The following is a 21,037-nucleotide window of genomic DNA, read 5'->3' as shown; positions in this document are numbered from 1 at the left end:
AATTATATACATATAGTGTATCAGTTGGTTACAATCTTTTGTGTTATCCTTTTTTTACCATTACTCACAAGTCATATAAATTTTCACCTTATCGATCTAGCTTGTACTTATATAATATCAATTATTAAAGATTCATTTGACTATTTTTCCATCATTTTATACGAAATATTCTAATTTTCATTATGATTTAATCTTATACATTCATCCAATGATTATATATTTTATACTGTATTCTATATCAATCGATTAACTTTTATTGTAAGGCTTACTAGTCTATTTCTTTACCACGTCTTTTTATCTAACCTCATCCTTATTATAAAATAAATCCCATATCATATAAAATTGTTTATCCTCTTGTTCTCCAATTTCAAATGTCAATTCACTCATTTCGGCACAGTCCATGATTTTCTTAATAATTTCCTCCTGCATAGGTATTTTTTTCATTTTTCCAGTTCTTAGCAAATACAACTCTAGCTGCTGTTAAAACATTTACAATCAAATATTTCAATTCTTTACAATATATTTCCGGTATAATTCCCAATAAAAATATCTCAGGTTTAAAGTATGTGTTGTTTTGTCATTTTTTCCAACCACGTGTGGATTATAGTCCAATATCTTTTTGCATCTGAGCATGTCCGCCACATGTGGTAATATGAACCAGGTATCTGAAGACATTTCCAACATTTATCCGATTTATCCTTGAACATCCTGGCAATGCTCGTTGGGGGTAAATGCCATCTGTAAAACATACAAATTTTCTTTATACGCAGTTGACATTGTCATTTTATAATTTTGAGACCACAATTTTTGCCATTTATCTAAGTCAATCCCATATCTGAAATTTTTCCCCCACGCAATCATTGTTTCTTTTACTTGTTCTTCCTCTAATTTAAACTCTAGCAAATGTCCATAAAGTTTTTTAATTACTTTTTCATCAGTACCTGTCAAAATTTTATCTAAATTTGTCTGTTTTAACATCTTTATCAAATCTAGATTATATTTGCAAATATGAAAACCAATTCATTTTTACACCTTGTTCTTCCAACATTTGCACAGATTTAAGTTCACCCTTTTCATTCAATATCTCACCATATCTAACTGTTTGTTCCTTTTTATATATTATTGGATAGGAAAAAGCTTCAAAAGTAGATAACCATAGTGGAATTTTTAAATAATATTTCTTTTTTATCTCCCAATTTAAAAACATTGCTTCTCAAATATAATGTCTTCTAAAATACCCCTGCGTTTTAGTTCCCTTATACCAGAGGAAGGCGTGGCACCCTAACAGCAAGTCATGTCCTTCTAAATTCAAAAGTCTAGTATTCCTTAATGTTATCCACTCCTTTACCCACATCAGACTCATCACTTGGTAGTATAATTCTCAATTGGGCAAAGCAAATCCTCCTCTTATTCTTGCATCTTCTAACAATTTAAGTTTTATTCTCGGGTTCTTCCCCTGCCAAATGTATTTTAGCACTATTTTGTTTAAATCTTCAAAAAATTATTTCCCTAATCTGATTGCAATTGTCTGGAATAAGTATAAGATTCTGGGCAATGCATTCATCTTGATTGTAGATATTCTCCCAATCAGTGATAATTGTAAATTTTCCCATTTTATCAAATCTGTTGCAATCTGTTGTTTAAGTTTGAGATAATTGTCCTCCTTAAGTGTGCTACATCTTGGTGTTATATGTATCCCTAAATACTTAACCTTGTTTGTGACCTGGATCCCCAAAACTTCCTCCAATTCTTTCTTTCGTCTTACTAACATGTTCTTTGCTAAAATCTTTGTTTTATCTTTATTTATTTTCAAACCTGCTACTTTCCCATACTCTTCTATCTTTTCTATCAGTTTAGGGGCAGACTCCAATGGATCCTCTAGTATAAATACCAGGTCATCTGCAAAAGCTTGTAATTTATACTCTTCTTTTTTAATTTTCATTCCTTTTATTTCTTCTTCTTCTCTGATGTTCCTATTCAGCACTTCCAGTGTTAACATAAACAACAGAGGCGACAGTGGACAGCCTTGTCTAGGCCCTTTTCTTATATCTATAAAATCTGTTAATTTTCCATATATCATAACCTTTGCAGTTTGTTTATGATATATTGTTTCGATGGCTTGAGTAAATTTTTTACCAAAGCTCATTTGGTCCAACTGTAACAGCATAAAATGCCAATTCACATTATCAAAGGCTTTTTGTGCATCTCTAAACATCAAAGCCATTTGTTTTTCAGGATGTGCCTCATAGTATTCCAGTGTATCTAAAATTATTCTCATATTATCTTTAATCTGTCTCTTTGGCAGAAATCCATTTTGATCAGGATGAATACAATTATTTAAATATCTTTTCAGTCTTTCTGCCAGAATTGAAGCAAAAATTTTATAATCTGAATTTAATAGTGATATAGGTCTGTAATTTTAACTTGCTGTGGGTCTGTGTCCTCCTTCGGTACCAATGTTATATATACTTCTGACCATGTTTTGGGTATTCTCTTCTTTGTCATAACTTCATTCATAATTTCTAATAAGTGAAGATTCAATATTTCCTGGAATGTCTTATAAAATTCCACTGACAAACCGTCTGGACCTGGTGCTTTCCCAATGTTTTACTTTTTTAAAGCTTCTGTTAATTCCATCATTGTTATATTACTTTCTAACATTGTTTCAATATCTTTGTGTATCTGGGACAAATTTGCTTCCTGTAAGTATTGTTGAATTCTTTCTTCCTGAACATTCTCTTGACGGTACAGTTTTCCATAGTAATCTTGAATAATTTTTTTCTTCTCCGCATTTCCATAGCATACATGTCCTTGTTCGTTTATCAATTGATTTATTCTTCTCGAGTCTCTTTCCTTTCTCAATTTATATGCTAGGCATCTGCCTGGTTTATTTGCATCTTCAAAATAATTCTGCTTAGCATTTCTAATTTTTTGTGCTATTTCTTTTTTCCATTTGCCCCATTTTATGCTTAGTTATGTCCATTTTAATTTTAATTTTGTGGAAATTTCTATAGTTCTTTTTCCAACTTCTTATAGTCATCTTCCAATATTTTTTTAAAAAAAATCTGTTTTATATTTCTTTTCCTTGTATAGTCCATTATCAAACATCTTGTATAAGCCTTCATCATGTCCCAGAGGTTTTGTGATGATGTATCCTCTTTTGTATTTTCTTTAAAGAAAAAAGTCAATTCTCTCTCAATTTTCTGTTTAAAGTCTTTTTCCTTTCATATCGTATTATTTTAAGTCCATCTCAATCTCCTTGTTTTGTCCTTTCCATACAAGTGTTATTGGATTGTGATCTTCCCAGGTACTTGCTTCTATTTCAATGTCTTGTATGTTAGAAAGCAATTCTGTTGACATCCATATCATATCTATTCTAGACCACGATGCATGTCTATTTGAATAAAAAGTATATTGTTTATTTTCTGCATTTCTCTCACTCCATGCATCTTTTAAGCTTATCTCATCTACCGTTCGAAAAAAGGATTTTGGCAATGTCTTTCTAATTTTCTTTGTTGTTTTTTGTGTTTTATAGTCCAATTTGTCATTTATTATTCCATTAAAATCTCCCATCAGACAGATATTTGCATAGTCCAGTTCAATTATTTTCTTATGTAATTTCATGTAAAAATCTTCTAGATTATCATTTGGGGCATAAAAGTGTCTTTAGATTATTGTCCATTATCTCCACCATCAAAATCCTTCCATCATCATCTGTATATATTTGTTCTGCAGGGATTGTATCTCTAATGTATAACACCACTCCTCTCTTTTTACAATGTGTTAACGCTGTAAATAATTTCCCTAATTTTTGTTGTTTCAATATATAATCATGTTGTTTTTTTAATATGTACTTCTTGTAGGCAGATTATATCAAATTTTAATTTCTCTAACTTATGAAATACTTTTCTTCTTTTAATAGCTGAATTAAGCCCATTTATATTAATTGTAATCAATTTTTTCTCATCCATTTTAGCCTTTGTAAGAAGGATTTGTTGCTCTAGTAGATCTTGGTTCTCATTGTTCTCTGGGTACACCACCTACAGCTCCTTCCTCTTTTTCAATTGCTGCTGTAAATTCCTCTTGAAATTCAATTAACGACTCTTCTTTTCTTGTATCTTCCTCCCTTCCTCTAAAATATTCCAGATAGAATAACTCCACTTTTTCAACTGTATCAATTCTGCGTCTTTGTTCCTGTCACGTAAACATGACACCTTCGGGTATCAGCCACCTGTAATTTATTCCTCTCTTAAGTAACTCTTTGGTCAAAAATAAATATTCTCTTCTTTTCTCTCTCACTCTTCTTGGTACCTGTTTCAGTACCACTATTTCTTTATCTTTGTACTTTAGTGTTTTTTCTCTTGCCACCTGCAGTATTTGTGATTTTATTATTTTCTTAGTAAACCTGATATGAACTTCTCTTGGCAGTTTATTTCTCAATGCATATCTTGTATAAACACGAAAAACCTAGTCCATTCCATCCATCATCTTCTCTTTAGTTACCTCTAATGCTTCTGCCAGAATTTCTGTCATCATTTCAGCAAGGTTTTCACCCTTTTCTTCTTCTATATTTTGAATCTAAGATAGAATTCTGATCTATCAATTTCCCATCCCAATGATTGCAGAGATCTGCCCTTATCTCTTTCCACTTCACTCAATCAGGTATCCATATCTCCAATCTTCTTATCTCTTTGTACATTTTTTCTTCAATTTTCTTAATTCTGTCTTCATATTGCTTCATCATCTGTTGAATATTTTCTATTTTTTCATCCATCTTTTCCATTCTTTGCTCGATATTCTCCGTTCTCTTTTCAATATTATCTGTTTTTACTTGTATCTTTTGAATTCCTTGCATAACCATCTGCAGTGTCACTTCTTTCTCCTTCTCTTGTTGTAACATCACCTGTATTGATCGTTGTCCTCCAGATGGTGAGGAAGAAGAAATCGGGATTGAAGAAGCTGAGGCTGGTATTTTTCTGCTCATCTTGAAGTACAATAGAAAAATTGAATAGAAAAAGCAACAGCAGCCAATTGCCACTCCAGTAAAAATAAAATAAAATAATTAAAAAATAAAAGAGGGAAGGGAAAAATCTTCAGGCACTTGAATACCTTAATCTAATTGGTTCCAATTATGTAGGAAAAAAGGGAAAAATATAAAATGGAAACAGGATGAAAAAATAAAAAATTAAGAAAAGATTTAAAAAGACAGAAATCTGTATATTCCCCTTGCCGAAGAGGTAAAACAAAGGGAGGGAGGGGGGGGAAAATGTAGTCTTATTCTTGCATAAGTCCAAATATAAAAATCCAACTGAGGGGAGGGAATAGAGAAAAAAAGAAAAGAGAAAATGCAGTTCTGTCAACAAGCAAAGCACTATATGTTCGAGGCTCTTTTCTAAATCAGAAAACAAAATTTCCAGTTCTCTTTTCAAGGTCACTTCAATCTTCTTTCTTCAATTTCAAATCCAGAGTCCAGCTATCAGTAATTCCACAGAAGAGCACCTGCAAACAATCTATATGCTCTTCCCACATGTGTCAACAAGAAAGAAAGAAAGGAAAACAATGTATCCAAGCCTCCAGGTGGCAGCAGTACTTATTTCCCTTTCCTTTCCCTTCCCCTCTAATATTAAAATCAGGAATAATAAAAAATATAAAGAATCTAAAATTATTAAAAAGAAAAAGCAAGAGAATAAAAAGCTTTTCCAAAGAGTTATTTTGAAAGGAAAAGATAAAAATTAGAAAGGAAAGACCAGTCCAGTTTAAAAGTTAAAAAGTTTTAACAAAATCCAAAGTTCTAATAAAAAGAAAAAAAAAACCTTCAGGTTTAATTTGTGCTTAATCTCACCACTTGAGCACTTTTATCTTCACTTTTAAATTTAATTTTTAGTCTTTTAGGGTGTTCTCTCCAGAAAAAAATAAGTAGAAAATTATCTCACCAAACTGACACACTTTCTTCCCAGCTTTCTTCCATTCCAGAGCTGTCCCAGCTTCAGCAGCTTTAATGGCTACCTCTCCACTGTGGGGAAAAAGGGCTTCTCCTGGATCTACCAGGGACTTTGCAATGTCCCTGGGATCGACAGGATGTGCCCTCCTCTGTCACCATCTCTACGGGATGGTTTAGGTCCGTTGGGACCGTCCTGCAATGGAGATATCAGCAGCGATCTTAGAGCTGAAAAATCGCATGCTGTATCACTGTGACGCAAGCTCTGCCCTCTAAATAATAGATGATAGTTGAAGGATCTAACTGGCCCCATGCAGAATCTTTCTTCATTGCCAAAGGCATCTGGATTTAAACTGATTTGCATGGGAAATTCTTCAGGAGATCTGCCTCTTGAACCATGATTTGTAGTTACGGATTTTGTAGGGAATCTTAATTCCTTTTGATTTATATTGAGGCCTCTCCTCTTCTTGCTCAATGGAGCAATCTCTCCTAGAGAGCTTGTTGATGATCCAAATATAGAGGTTTGGCTACTTGGGTGCAGAGGTATGGCCCCTACATGCAGGGGTAGAATCTCTTTTAATGAATTGGTGGTTATTATTTACAACTTCTGGAGGCAATTTGTTTCACTGATTAATTAGTCTAACTGTCAGGAAATTTCTCCTTAGTTCTAAGTTGCTTCTCTCCTTGATTAGTTTCCATCCATTGCTTCTTGTCCTACTCTCAGGTGCTTTGGAGAATAGCTTGACTCCTTCTTCTTTGTGGTAGCCCCTGAGATATTGGAACGCTACTATCATGTTCCCCCTAGTCCTTCTTTTCATCAGACTAGACATACCCAGTTCCAGCAACTGTTCTTTATATGTTTTAGCCTCCAGTCCCCTAATCTTCTTTGTTGCTCTTTTCTACACTCTTTCTAGAGTCTTGACATCTTTTTTATATCGTGGCGACCAAAACTGGATACAGTATTCCAAGTGTGGCCTTACCAAAGCATTATAAAGTGGTATTAACACTTCATGTGGTCTTGATTCTATCTCTCTGTTTATGTAGCCTAGAACTGTGTTGGCATTTTTTGCAGCTACAGCACACTGCTGGATCATATTTAAGTAATTGTCCACTAGAACTCCAAGATCCCTCTCACAGTTACTACAATTGAGCAAGATACCACATATACTGTACCTATGCATTTTGTTTTTCTTGCCTAAATGTAGAACCTTACTTTTTTCACCATTGAATTTTATTTTGTTAGATAGTGCCCAATATTCAAGTCTGTCAATGTTCTTCTGTATCTTATTATCATGTTTTACGAAACCTTATCATGTTTGGTAAACTCGATTTGATATCGTCAAGGTCCTACATTGAGTTCATTAGCTCCACCTGAGAAGGCATGATAAGGGGTGCATTGAGTCAAATTTCTCACTTTCCTTCAGCCTGATGGATTGTTTTCCCGCAGAATATATGTTATCAGAAACCTTCCTGTTACACCTTGGCAAGCTTCCCAGGAGTCAGGAGTGGCAGGCACAGATATTTTAAAATACTCCAGTTGGCATAATCCCAAAGCTCCGTAGAAACAGCTTAAGAGCATTTGGGGTAATATGAGTTGTTGAAGCAACAGCACAAGCCTCTTAAAACCTTGGCTGTGTGCGAGCCTTGTTATCTCCGTTAATTCTGTCAGTGTTCTTTTACGCCTAAGTAACTATGACAGATTTTAAGATGGGCTTTTTCTTTGGCTATTTATTTCTATCATTTCTATATACAGGTAGTCCTCAATTTACAAGGGTTCATTTACTGACTATTAAAATCACAACAGCACTGGGAAAAAAGGTGACTTGTGCCAATTTTTTCACAATTATGACCGTAGCGACCTCCATAGTGAGGTGATCAAAATTCAGATGCTTGGTAACTGGTTCATATTTATGATGGTTGCCGTATCCCGGGGTCGTGTGATCACCTTCTGCAACCTTCTGACAAGCACAGTCAATGGGGGAAGCCAGATTCACTTAACAACCAGTTTACTAACTGAATAACTGCAGTGAATGGGGAAGCCAGATTCATTTCACAATTGAGGCAAGAAGGGTTGTAAAATGGGGCAAAATTCACTTAACAAATGTATCATTTAACAAAAATGTTGGGCTCGGTTGTGGCCATAAGTCAAGGATTACCTGTATAACATGATTTTTTTTTTTTTGCAGTTGTAGTACGTATGTTTCAAATAGCCCTTCAGTTCTCACCTTTGAATTGTCTTTATTATAGAATATTGTATTTCACTGTGCGTGCGTTTGTGTGTTTTCTGCCCTGTATTGGCATTCTCACCACCTTCCTTTACAAACTCAGGGAATCCTTCTCCTAAAAGGGAATCCTTTTTATTTCTTCTAGCTTTTTGTTGGCCTCTGACAACTGATCAATATATAGATATGACCTTGTGGGCCATAAGCAGGCGGTTATTTTGTAACTAAGGACAGATTTGTGTTCTCTGGTACAGGGGCCCCCAACCACCGGTCCCCGGACCAGTACTGGCCCGTGGATCATTTTTTACTGGGCCGCAAAGCTCGAGTACCACCATCTTGTTTAGATGGCGCTTCCGGGTTTTTGGCTGCTTCCGGGTTTTCAGTTGGAAAGTGCTTCTGGTTTTTCAGTTGGAAAGCAGCGTTTGGGTGCTCGAGCCTTAGTTTCATCAAGGGGGGGCGGCTTTGAATGAAGAGCCGTCCCGATGGCGGTCGAGTCTCGCGTTACTCAGATACCGGTCCATGGAAGAATAAATAATAGTGAAACCGGTCCCTGGCTCAAAAAAGTTTGGGGGCCACTGCTCTAGTAGGTTGGAATCCAGTTCATCAGTCTCAGATTCCTTTCTGACTACTTCTCTGTCTTTGTTTATTATTTATCAGAGGATGAGAGCTTGTCAGAATCACAGTCAGATAAGATGTGGTACTTATCAACTGTTGATTTAAGAGGTAGGGTAGGCTTACATATCTGTTTTTGCTGGAACTCAGAGAGGCCTATTTTTCGGTTGCTTATCTTTCTTCAGTTTGGAGGTTTTTCTACAAAAAGTTTTGGTGCAGCCCTTTGCAGTTAGTAGCCTTTGTCACATTACTATTCTTACTTCCACCAGATATGTTGGTGTTTTGCATCCTTTATATATTTAATAAAACTCATAAAAATTTAAAAACAGCATAACGGCAAGATGAGGATAAGAGATGCGTTAAAAGGTGAGTTAAGGGATAGGTTTGTTCAAATACAGTTTGCTCTTGCACCTGTCTCTAATTCAATGCACAACTTCCTTACTGTCTTTGCTGTTGGGTGAGAAAGGAAAATGAAGTCCAGCAGTGCCCAAATGTAACAATTTAGCAACAAAAAAAAAAGTTTCTGCACAATGCCAAACTGTTCTAACACAACGTTGTTGGATTCCCTGCAGATGTCTACTGCTCCACAGAGGCCAGCTGGTCGGGAAACCAAATATGTAAGTATCTTCATAGTATGGTCTTCATATCTGTTTTTAATAGCAGGACTCCACCTTTAAGATGATTTCTGAACAATTGTCGAGAACTCTGCCTTCAGTAATGGAACGATTAAAGTGAGTCTCCAAAAACTGATTTAGACTGAGATCTTGCAGAGCTGAGAATAGCATTTCTTTCTCTTTCTTTTTCCATTCTGAACTAAATCTGATTTCGTGATTTTGTTAGAAGCCAGAATGCTGCATTCAAATTGACACTGTGAGTTGCAATTGCAATAATTTTTGCTTCTATCAGATTGAATGACAGAAATCCATCTCTGAGAAATGAAGAATGTGCACATTTTGGAATGTACTGGATTTTATTCATCTCTATCTCAGCAGCTGTCATCATAAATTTCTGTGGAGGAGACATGTTCAAACAAAGTTGGATCCCCCCCCTCCAACTTAATTCTAATAAAGATAAGCAAAAAGATAGTAACTGCATTTTCCCTTATATCAGTAACAAACTGCTAAAAAACAAGGTGAAAAAAACCAATATAAATAAATAAATGGTTTTAATTTCTCTTTGATGTACTTTGTATTAGACATTAGTAAAGAGTCTCATTAGGGCTACCATAAAAATCTAGAACCAGAGCTGCAAAAAACCAGACACCAGCAAAAACATAAATTTGCTATCCCAGAGTGGTTTTGCATCACAGAAACAGTAATCCTAATTTATATTGTAAAGCTTTGTAGTGAAAGTTTATTTAGTAAATGCTTGATGGATAGGAACTAAGAGAAATTCTAGAAGCCATTTCTGCCACTTCCTGTAGTCCTCAGGAGTTAATGTGGAAGAGAAAAGAATGTAAAATCTCATAATGACTATAGTATTGATTATATGTCATCAAGTCATTATCGACTCTTACCAACTTTTTCCAGGATGACATAATGATTATAAACCTACTCAAATCCATCTTTATTTCATACTTTTACACAATGTGATTTATATTCACCTGTGTCCCTATGTTTATTTCCAAGAAATGTACCGTAATTAATCGATAGTCTAGCAAGATAGTTTTATTGTAGCAAAATACAGGACTATTGATTCCTTGGTCATCTACGTAAGCACTCAAGTGCTTATGGTAAGATGAGTTAAAACAGACAATCATATATACGGTAGATTTTCCTATTGAATGACCATTCTTTTGTGATCATTCAAAATTATAACAGCACTTAGCAAGGAGGTTTTTGACTGGTCCTCATAACTGCGACCATCTCTGTGGTTCCATAATTGCAATTTGGGCAATCATGGTGTCCAATTACAATGGTCACAGTGTCTCACAGTTACATGATTGCCATTTGCAAACTTTGCTGCTGGCTTCTGACAAGTAAAGTCAATGGGGAAGACGGTAGGAAGTCACAAATGATGACCATGAAACATTGTGCTTAAAAACCATGCAGGATTCACTGAATGATGACAACTGGAACTGCCACAACTATCATTGTGAGTTGGCATGGTCATGTGATGTCACATTTTATGACCAGGTCACTTAGAAATGGAGTTGCCAGTCCCAATTACCATTGTTAAGTGAAGACTATTTCAAGGTAGGTTAATGTTCCATGTTTAGGTAACATCAGAAAATCCAGCATACAAGCACTGTTAATTTTATAACAAGATTTCTTATTCATATCTTTACATCAAATGTGGTCTGCACGTTCAAGTACTCTCAAAACAGAGGGACTTCTCTTGTAAAATGAATCTCATAGTCATCCTATTTATAATATGGTTTCTTGACTTTTCTGAGGGACAGTTCCAAGGAGAAACAATAAAAGCTGATTTATTTTGTTCTATATAGCTTAGTCAATAAAAGCAGAAAAAGAGAAATAACAAACTTTGGTCTGCCTACGTTATGCCAGTCCTCTGTGATCAGTTACCAGCATGGAAGTGATTATTCTGTCACTCGGCTGAAATATCGCTATCATTGTGCAAGACATATGCAGTTGTAGGTTATTTGCTACAAATGTGGAGGCTTCTATTAAATAGATTTCATCGCTAGTGGGTCTATAATCTAAATGCTAGGTAAATACTATGAATACTTTAGATTGCTAGTGAGCATACTTCTTCTTAGAACCTTTACTTACATCTCAAGTGGTTCTACAATATGATGGTGATTTTTGTTTGTTTATATTAAAAAAGGAAAGGAAAGAACAGCTGGCACCTCAGTTCATTTTCTGCTTGAAAGTCACCCATTTGTAGCTTTTTCTCAAGGTAAAAGAAATACTCAAAACCAAGTCAAAACAAAATAATTAAAAAAAACACAAAAATGGACACAAAAGCGTGTACTATTGAATCCTCTCTTCTTAATATAAGTAATTCTCCCTGATCTAATTGGAAGATCCTTTTCACTGAGCTAATATTGTAAATATTTTGTTCCAGGCCAACCTCTACTTAACGGCTCCTGCAGTGTCTGAGACACATAAGGTACATTTCTAGTTCACTACTATCCTCTTCAGAATATTAATTAGGTTGAGTGACTGAGTGAATCACATTCTCAGACTCCATGTGATTTGAATAAAAATTCCACATAAATGCAAAACTGTGGCAGACCCAACAATAAAGATGTAGCATCAAAACAGGCACAATGAATTATCATTAATTTGAAAAGGTCCTGTGGAAATATTTCTCTTAATATCATAACTCTCTTAAGAAAGAATGTGCCAAGTCAAAAGCAAATAAATTGGCTCTGCTGGAAACAATATACCTGGTTGTTTGTGTAGGGCCATCTGTAATTAAGAAGAGATTAGACAACCATTTATCTGAAATGGTATGGGGGAGTGGGTTGGACCAGATAGAAGATCTCTAAGGTTAATTACTTTGGATGGAGAAAAAAAGGAAAAAAGAGATGACTTGTGATACTTTTTCACTAACAATCTTTAGCAGACCTGTCCTAAGTATGGCAATGCAATGAACTTGGGGCATCCCCAGCTGCTATCTTGGAGTGGGCAACCTATGGCACTAAGGCCACATTAGATATTTTTTATCACCGCAGGATCCAATCTGAATCAGTCACCGGCACCAAAGACTGATTCTTGCAAGCTTCAGGATCATGCTGGATCCCATCATCAGACAACTTCTCTCTCTCCAGAATATCTGATGATGGGCTCCAGCGGGCGCCCAAAAGCTTGGAAGAATAAACCTCTGGTCCCAGTGACCAACTCAGATTGGATCCTGCTACATTATCCTGGGACACATATACTTGCCTTCATTCGCTTTTTATCATTCTTGATCACCCATAATTAGTTATGATAGCTATAATAACAAACACTCTAGCAGAAGCCCTAACCTGTGTATCTTACAAGCAAAACAAAACTCCCACAGGAGTGATAAGGCCTCATGCTCATGGTAGAGTTTAGTCTCCTTAAAAACTAAAGTATGGTTTGTGGAAACAAAACCCAGAGGTGGTATTCAGCAGGTTCTGACCAGTTCTGGAGAACCTATAATGGAAATTTTCAGTAGTTCAGAGAACCGGTGGTAACCTTCCCCTAGGAGTGGGGAGGAAATGGAGTTTTTGCAATATCCTTCCCCTGCCACGCCCACCAAGCCATGCCACGCCCACTAAGCCAAGCCCACAGAACCGGTAGTAAAATTTTTTGAATCCTACCACTGACAAAACCCATTGTCCTCCACTTCTTATCCAATTGTATTCTCCACTGTTGCACTGCTGGATGACATTTGGGGGTACAAATAAGGGCCGTCTTAGAGGTAGAGAGAAACACTGAGGTTTCAGGCGCTTCTGTTGATATAAACATTTACAGAAGACAAACCCTTTAAATGACCGGAAGACTTAAATGAATGTTTTGCTAAAAGAAGAAAATACAGAACTTATTTTTTTAAAAAAATTTGGGGATTAGAGAGTTAAAGAGGGAGAGGGAAAGAGCAAGATGGCAAATATTTGATAGAAAGAAGGAGAAAGTCAATGTTTTCTTTTTTACCACTTTTGTTTCCTACCTTTACTTTTTGTTTTTCTTGCTTTTATTTGTATTGTAAAATTCTAATTAGAGAAATAGAGACAAGCTCTCATATTTTAAGGATTCTATTCATTATCTTTCCCATAAATTAATAGTTCTGAGTCTGACTTAGCCTCTTTTGAATGCCCAGGCCATCAGTGGTAGCCACCTGCATGATGCATGGAAGCACCATTATAGCTATTACATATTTCATTTTACTTTATTTATTCATTAGATGTATATCCCGCCTTTCCTCCAGGAGCTGAAGGAGGCATACCTCCAACAACCCTGTGAGGTAGGTCTGGCTGAGGGATAGCAATGAGCTAAAAGTAAGTCATGCAGTAGGTTTTCATGGTTGAGGGTGGACTTGAACCTGGCTCTCCCTAGTTAAAGCCCAATCAGTGAACCATTATGCTACACTGAAGCTTCTCAGGGCTAAGGTGCTTCATTTTTAGTACCAGCATAGAAGGTTTACCATATAGGAACCTTGAACATGCCAGTTTGAGGATTTCCATGACCTGAACCACTGATGAAGAATGTGAAAGGTGGAAGCAGTTCTGGCTAGTATTTTCACTTTTTGGCACATGATCTCAAAAATCTGGATTCGAACTTCTTGCCTAGTAGACCAAACTCTCTGTATTATATATTGTCTCTATTAAAGTTGGTACAGATATATATATATATCTGGTATTCAGCTTTGTTCGGGTATTTTCCCACATCATTATAGTTGTGCTTTTAAAGTTGTAGCAACATTTCGGCAGAATCTCATCTGCCATCATCAGGCTTCTGTATTGTGTTCATCTGTGAGGAAGGATATATACATATACATATACATATACATATACATATACATATACATACACACACACACACATTAAACAAATATGAGGAGATATATATATATATATATATATATATATATATATATATATATATATATTCTGACTTATATAATATTTCTGTATTGTGTTCTCTCTTCACTACTAGACAAAGCCTGGGGTAATCCGACCAACTACTGTAAAAGCAAAAATAATAAAAGAAGAAGAAGAGCCTGTCCAGCCAAACCCATTCAGAAAGTATTTGGAAGAAAGAAGTGATCTTCAGACCGAACAGGTGGAGTTTCCTCTTTCCTTTCCTAATTCTGCATCATTTATCAGGATTTCCTTTCTGCATGGACCTTCGCAGAGGAGTTGGTCCAGGGCTTCTCTTGGTGGGCATTTAATAGAGGTGCACCATGCAAATAACATAATCATACAGTGATTATTTTTCTTCATGTCTGTTCTTCCTGAATTTTTTACAGAGTTCACTTGTTTTGAACTGCCCCTGCCTAGTTCTCACACCAACACAATCAGTGCATGATGTAATGAAGGTTTTCGTTTGTCAGCTGTCTTGCCTTAGAGCCCTGTCCTGACTGGGCTGGGAGGAAGCGTTTGTGCCAAGGCCACCTAGGCAGCTTCTGGGCTTTAAGGAGAACTAGCTAATGACTGCCCCCATTCCTACTTCAGCACTTGGATCTCTGAATAACCAATGAGCAAGATTTTAGAAAAAATAAGTTAAAAACACCTGGCACACGACAGTCCTCTTTCTGTTGTGTGGCTGCCCATTTCCTACTCCCCAGCATCCTCTAGAAAGGGTGAGATCTATGTGAGCGGAAAACAAATGGGTTCCTTCCTTCTCTGACTGATCCAGAGGTCCTCTGACTATTTGGACTGGCTTTCTGAAAGAGGCTCAGCCTCCAGATTCTGTGATAATTATTTCTCAGAAGAGCCAAACTTCACAGGGTTATTATCTGAATAATATGCAAAGATATTCACATAGGGTTAGGGTTAGAAAAACAGAGGAAAAGATGTAAATACAATAACTCAAGAAAGAAATCCAGTTACATAGAGGACAGAACCAAATGTTCTTTTCAAAAGATATCAATCCACACCTGTATTCTAAAATGCCTTTGGATGCTAGTGCAGGGTTTAAAAGATAACACTAACCATAACAATACTCTGAGTCAAACACATATGCTTTTATAGTTTGCCCTAGTCAAAATAACATAAAATACAATGGGACTTTAAATAACCTTAATCACTATTATAATTTAAGCTTCCATTCTCTTCTCTATCATATGCATAAAGTGTGCTGGAAAGCTGATGAAATAAGTAGATGCTGCACTCACTAAAAATGTCTAGAATTGCTGTTTGAGATAGGCTTAATCTCACAGGGCCAGCTTAGTCCCATTGGATTAGTGCATTTAAAAACTCTGGGTTTGTGCTGCTCTCAGGATCAACAAAAAAGATGCCACGAGATTAAACCTTTGCCTGTCAAAGATTTGTTGAATGCCTTCTTCTCAAAGGAGAACTTCTCTGCCCCTAACTTTCAACAGAGATTACAAGTTTGTTTCTGTCTCCCTTTCACAAGCAGTACTAGGGGTCAATTGATAGCTTTCTTAAAAACACGAAATGACACATTTTGGTTTCTCTATCTGAACTGTTCCTTCCAGCCTCTATGTGTGGAAAAAGATGAGCTTATTGTAAACTGGTATTTAGGGTTATCAATCATAAACTACAGTGAAAAGAAGTTGAGTCATGGCAACTAGATTTCTTTTCGTTTTGGGTTGAAATATTTCATGGTTTAACCTGAAGAAGCTACTTGGATAAGCATAGAAACATTTCAAGGAAACAAACAAACAAACAAGTACAGTTGCTATGACTCAACTTCTAAACTACTCTACCTGGATTACTGAGAATCTTCTTAAACAGTTCAGCTGAAAGTGTAAATCTTCCAAGGAAATAAGACAGAAGTCTCAGGATAGAGTCTTTTTCTGAGACAATATTATCGTCAGACAGATTTGTATTTGAATAGAAATACAAGGGAGGGAGGGAGGAATAGCAACAGCAATAGACTTATCTATTGCTTCATAGTGCTTTACAGCCCACTGTAAGCAGTTTACTTGAATCAGTCTATTGCCCCTAATAGTCTGGGTCTTCATTTTATCAATCTCAGAAGTATGGAAGGCAACTCTGAGTTGCTGACAATGAGAAGTACTTTTGGGGGAAACATTATTAGCCAATCTCATTGTACATATCTATACTCTGACAATAAAGGTAATAACTTAAATCATTATTAAATGTAACAGAATAGGAAATTTTTCCTATGGAAATGATAATTCTGCTTGGCGACTGTAGAGTGTATGTCAATCCATTATAGTAATAAAGTTAGTTTCAGTGCCAAAAACAGACTTGAGCATATGGGTCAAAAAATTGAGACACACTTGTGTCTGATCAATTAGTGCAATATGAGTTTGCCTTACTTTCTACTGGGCCCATTCTCTCTTGTTTCAGGAGACTAAAATAACTGGACTTTTACCATTTATGTGGAAATCAACTGAGTTTTTGTCATATATTATTGTTAAAATTTCACTGTTATCTTGGATTAGCTTGCAGCATTTTTAGGAAGGATTGCTTTTTTTCAGCCTCACTGAAATAGCCAGGTTTTACCTTAATTATTCAGTTGAGCATCTTACTTTTTTCCTATTGCTTGTTCAAATGCCTGAGCTAACCAGCCAAAAATGCACTGTGTACTTTTCTACCACTAGGGAGCAAGTTTTGCTGAGCAAAATGACCATTATGGGCTGTCTAGTTCAGACAAGCATTTTTCATTGCTTTTTATATCTTAATTCTGAAGATTACTGTTTCAAGATTCTACAAGGAACCCTGTTACAGGTGAAACTTGAAAAATTAGAATATTGTGCAAAAGTTCATTTATTTCAGTAATGCAACTTAAAAGGTGAAACTAATATATAAGATAGACTCATTACATGCAAAGCAAGATAGTTCAAGCCGTGATGTGTCATAATTGAGATGAACTATCTTGCTTTGCATGTAATGAGTCTATCTTATATATTAGTTTCACCTTTTAAGTTGCGTTACTGAAATAAATGAACTTTTGCACGATATTCTAATGTTTTGAGTTTCACCTGTATTACAAACTAGTCGTGTAAAATTACAATCAGTTTTTAAAATCAGTTTCATTTCAAGTTAAGTTTCAAGCAGTTTTTCCATAGAACTGGCTTGGATTAGCTTCCATCAGTTAAGAGTCCAGTGGCCTTGAGCCAGCCGTCTTTGGAAAAGGTCAAGCTTTGAATATTTCCAGTCTGAAGGCTGATTCATGTATCCACCTGCAGGAATTATCTGTCCCCAGTCAAAAGACCAGCCAGCATGGCATGTCAACAATAGATAGGCAGTTAAAAATGCTCTTTATTATCTTCGCATCTAACGTCTCCATTTATTTTTTGCAAAATATTTTATCCCATCTTGCCATTTTAGAAGAATATCCAAGTGCATAATAAACTTAAAATCAAGTTTCTGAAAACGCCAGTGTTTTGAAATTAGTGGTGGAATTCAATTTTTTTTTTTTAACCACTGGTTCTGTGGGCATGGCTTGGTGGGAGTGGCAGGGGAAGGATACTGCAAGATCTTCAGTCAGAGGTGGTCTTTGTTTGAACTACTCAAAATTTCCACTACCCGTTCTCCAAAACTGGTCAGAACCTGCTGAATCCCACTTCTGTTTGAAATGCAAAAATATTATAATTGGGTATGAGTTTTTCATCTTTAATCTTTCTTAGGAGGAATAATTTTTAATCCTTTTGTGTAAATATAGCATTATATTATTTTAAAGAAAATTGTGTTAAATTATTTTAAAATAATAACATTAATGTGTAGAGTTGAAATGTTTCCCTGCTTCCCAATCAAGTAAGAATGAAATAATTTGTCTTAAATGTGCAAGGGAAATTACTCTTTGTTTATTTATTTTTTTAATTGACTATTTTTTTTAAAAAAAGGAGCAAACAAACAGGCAAAAGGAGCAAAGAAATAAAATAAAGACTGGTACAGAAATGCAGCATCTTTAACTCGACAAAATAATTGCTGTAAGGCTAGTGTTGAGGGTGTATTTGATTAGAAATTAACCATAAAAGATTAAATTCCATTTTACAATTATATTGTTTAGCAATATATTGCTAAATGAATGTTTGTTGAAATAAACAAAAATGGCTGCGTATAACTTTGTGGTTTTGACCATGCACTGATATGGGAGTAAGGGTCTGATAGAATCATAACAGAAGGTTTAAAAAGTGTGCATAGCAAAACAGGAAGAGGGACCCAAGAACAAATGGCTGCTGAGTGAACAAGAACATAATACAAAACTGAGTGTTAAAGAAGTATTTATTAGATTTTTTAAAAAATTCTGCCTTATTATTTACAAGTAACTCAACCTGAGATCCTTCTTCTTCCTCTTTTCCCTTACAACAACAATCCTGTGAGGTGGGTTGGGCTAAGAGAGAGACTGGCCCAGAGTCACCCAGCTGGCTTTCAGGCTAAAGTGGGACTAGAACTCACTGTCTCCAGGTTTCTAGGCCAGAGAATGAATAAAGATTGATTTCCAGAACAAATATATGGAAGAAGAACAAACTGGAGAGAGAGGTGGAAGGATTGTGAAAGCTATTGCTGTATGCCGTCAATGTTATCCTCAAAAACAGAAAGGTAGCAAGTTTAAAGCATAAATAGCAATATATCAACGGGTGTATAGATGCGAGGGAAGCAACCATGCTTTGCAAGGTTTGTTGCATTTTTATTTTCACGTTTTAAAAAAGTCTTTAGTCTCACCAAAGAACGTATGCGTTTATTCCCTTTCTGCAATTTTATAATGTTGCTTACTCAAAAATTGAACAAAATGGGCATTTATATAATGTGTGCAAAATATTTCATTTGGTATTTTAGCCTACGTCTTGTCATTTGGGCTCTTTTCAAGAGGATTAAAGGAATGCTAGAACATGATTAAAGGAATGTTAGAACATCGGTATTGAATTTGTTAAATTGAGAGAACAGCAGTTACTGGCTTGTACAATGTTTTGTAGCCTTAGGCCTCACAGCTAGAAATATGTCCTGAGTGGTACAAATTGCTGAAACGTATGTTTAATTTCATTGACTAAACTATTTGTCAGCTGTGTCATATTATTCCTGTGAATTCCATGCTAGACATTTTGCAGAAAGATAGGAAGTTGGTGATGTGGTGTCATTGTGAAATTTTGACTAGGGAAAAAAGAGAAAGAAAGCCATCCATTTTCCTTTTGTGTTAATGCATAGTTCATTAGGCAAGCAGCATGTTTCTAGAGAATTAAGCTCTTCATTAACAAATTTTGTTACGACTTTTACCAGTACATCAATTTTGTCCATTTGAGTTTAATCTATAGTGCCATTATGCATCAGGGATAATGCCAGCATGTAACATGCTGGCATTATCCCTGATGCATAATGGCATTATCCCTGATGTGTAATGGCACTATGACTACCTCTGTAACATTTTACTATGCTCTTCGGTATTCTTTGTGGACATTTGAAGTTGGCTGTTGAATGTCTGCACGTTTATTATCTAGTCTTTCTTTCTTTCTTTCTTTCTTTCTTTCTTTCTTTCTTTCTTTCTTTCTTTCTTTCTTTCTTTCTTTCTTTCTTTCTTTCTTTCAAAAAAGCAGATTGTATTTGCAGTAATGGATTACTGGCATTGGCAGGGGGTTGGAGCAGAAGATCTTGAATCCTTACATTCAATGATTCTGCTTTGTGCAGAACTTTGACAGGGAATAATTGTACACTGTATGACATCTGCATGTCCTGACAGGAGAAAAGCCTCGATTTGGTCTTCATCAGCTTTTTAATTGGCTTTTCTCATAGAAAATGTTCCAGCAATTTCCACTGGTTAATAGTTGGATGCCATTATCACTTTCCTGTCATATAGTTGTTCCAAATGTTTCTTCTCCCAGTAAAACATCTTGTATTCTCCAAGAAAGAAGGCATTTCTTTCCATTTGGAAACTCTTTTTCAATTTTGAAGAACCTGAAGCTTGCTCCATATCTAAAGCAGTGTTTACCATTTTGATACATTTTCATGAAATCATTGTCTTTTGGACCATGCTTGATTTATACAGAATTAATTTGATCATGTTTCTGCATTTCATTGAGTCATGACAAACTCTCTCTGTTACAGGAGTTTCCAAGCATCATCTTAATCAAAGATGGGAACAAGCCCACATGAGCTCAGCAGAAGACATTATAAGTTCAGAAACAGAGAAGAGCATAGTGCAAATGCTGCATTGTTTTAATGTTCTATATTTCATTTCAATTAAATGTCTGTAAGCTGCTTAGCTGCCTCTAGTAAGATCTCTCCCTCCCTCCCACTCTTCATCATCACCATTAGGTTTTACTTTCCCTTGCCAACAAACTGTAATTATATTTAGTAGTAGAAATTATCTAAATACGGTTTTCAAGCAACTGGAATTTACTTCAGTCCTTAAAATGGATTTTTTTTAAACTCCAAAATTCAGCAATATTTTTTTCTCCTGCACTGATTGTTAAAGAGGACTCCCTGTTCTTTTCCTAAGCTTTTGTAGTCATCTTGTCCTTTCTTTTATCTTTTGTTCCTATTTTTCTTCTCCTACTTCACAATTTTAACCATACTTATAAGGCTGTCCAGCCTTTCTTTTGTCACATGTATAATTAGATTTCTTGCTTACCTATCTGGAGACCATGTCCCTGAAGATTCATAATAATTTATTTGGGGAAAAAATTACTTCAGTGTAGTTCATCTAGGAAAAAAACAGGCCTGCAGAGGATTTCTTTGTTTGGT

The 21,037-nt window shown here is 35.7% G+C and overlaps 1 protein-coding gene across 9 annotated transcripts in view; it reads left to right on the top strand.

Annotated features, from left to right (window-relative positions):
• Window positions 1–21,037, top strand: part of MLIP (muscular LMNA interacting protein) — a 75,666-nt gene that overhangs the window by 48,650 nt on the left and 5,979 nt on the right. For 4 of the 9 annotated variants that reach the window (XM_087916157.1, XM_026695193.2, XM_087916146.1 and 1 more), the window contains 4 exons: window positions 9,345–9,389; window positions 11,800–11,844; window positions 13,606–13,665; window positions 14,358–14,483. In XM_087916157.1, the coding sequence (XP_087772283.1) occupies window positions 9,345–9,389; window positions 11,800–11,844; window positions 13,606–13,665; window positions 14,358–14,483 (276 nt within the window). The remainder of the gene's footprint in view (window positions 1–9,344; window positions 9,390–11,799; window positions 11,845–13,605; window positions 13,666–14,357; window positions 14,484–21,037) is intronic. The other 5 variants (XM_087916171.1, XM_087916162.1, XM_087916141.1 and 2 more) reach the window with 2 other exon arrangements.

Source organism: Pseudonaja textilis, chromosome 1 (assembly GCF_049901715.1).
Source record: "Pseudonaja textilis isolate UNSWEBS1 chromosome 1, rPseTex1.2, whole genome shotgun sequence".
NCBI classification, from domain to species: domain Eukaryota; kingdom Metazoa; phylum Chordata; class Lepidosauria; order Squamata; family Elapidae; genus Pseudonaja; species Pseudonaja textilis.
Note: the sequence above shows the minus strand (reverse complement) of the source record. Positions and strands in the feature narration are given on the sequence as shown.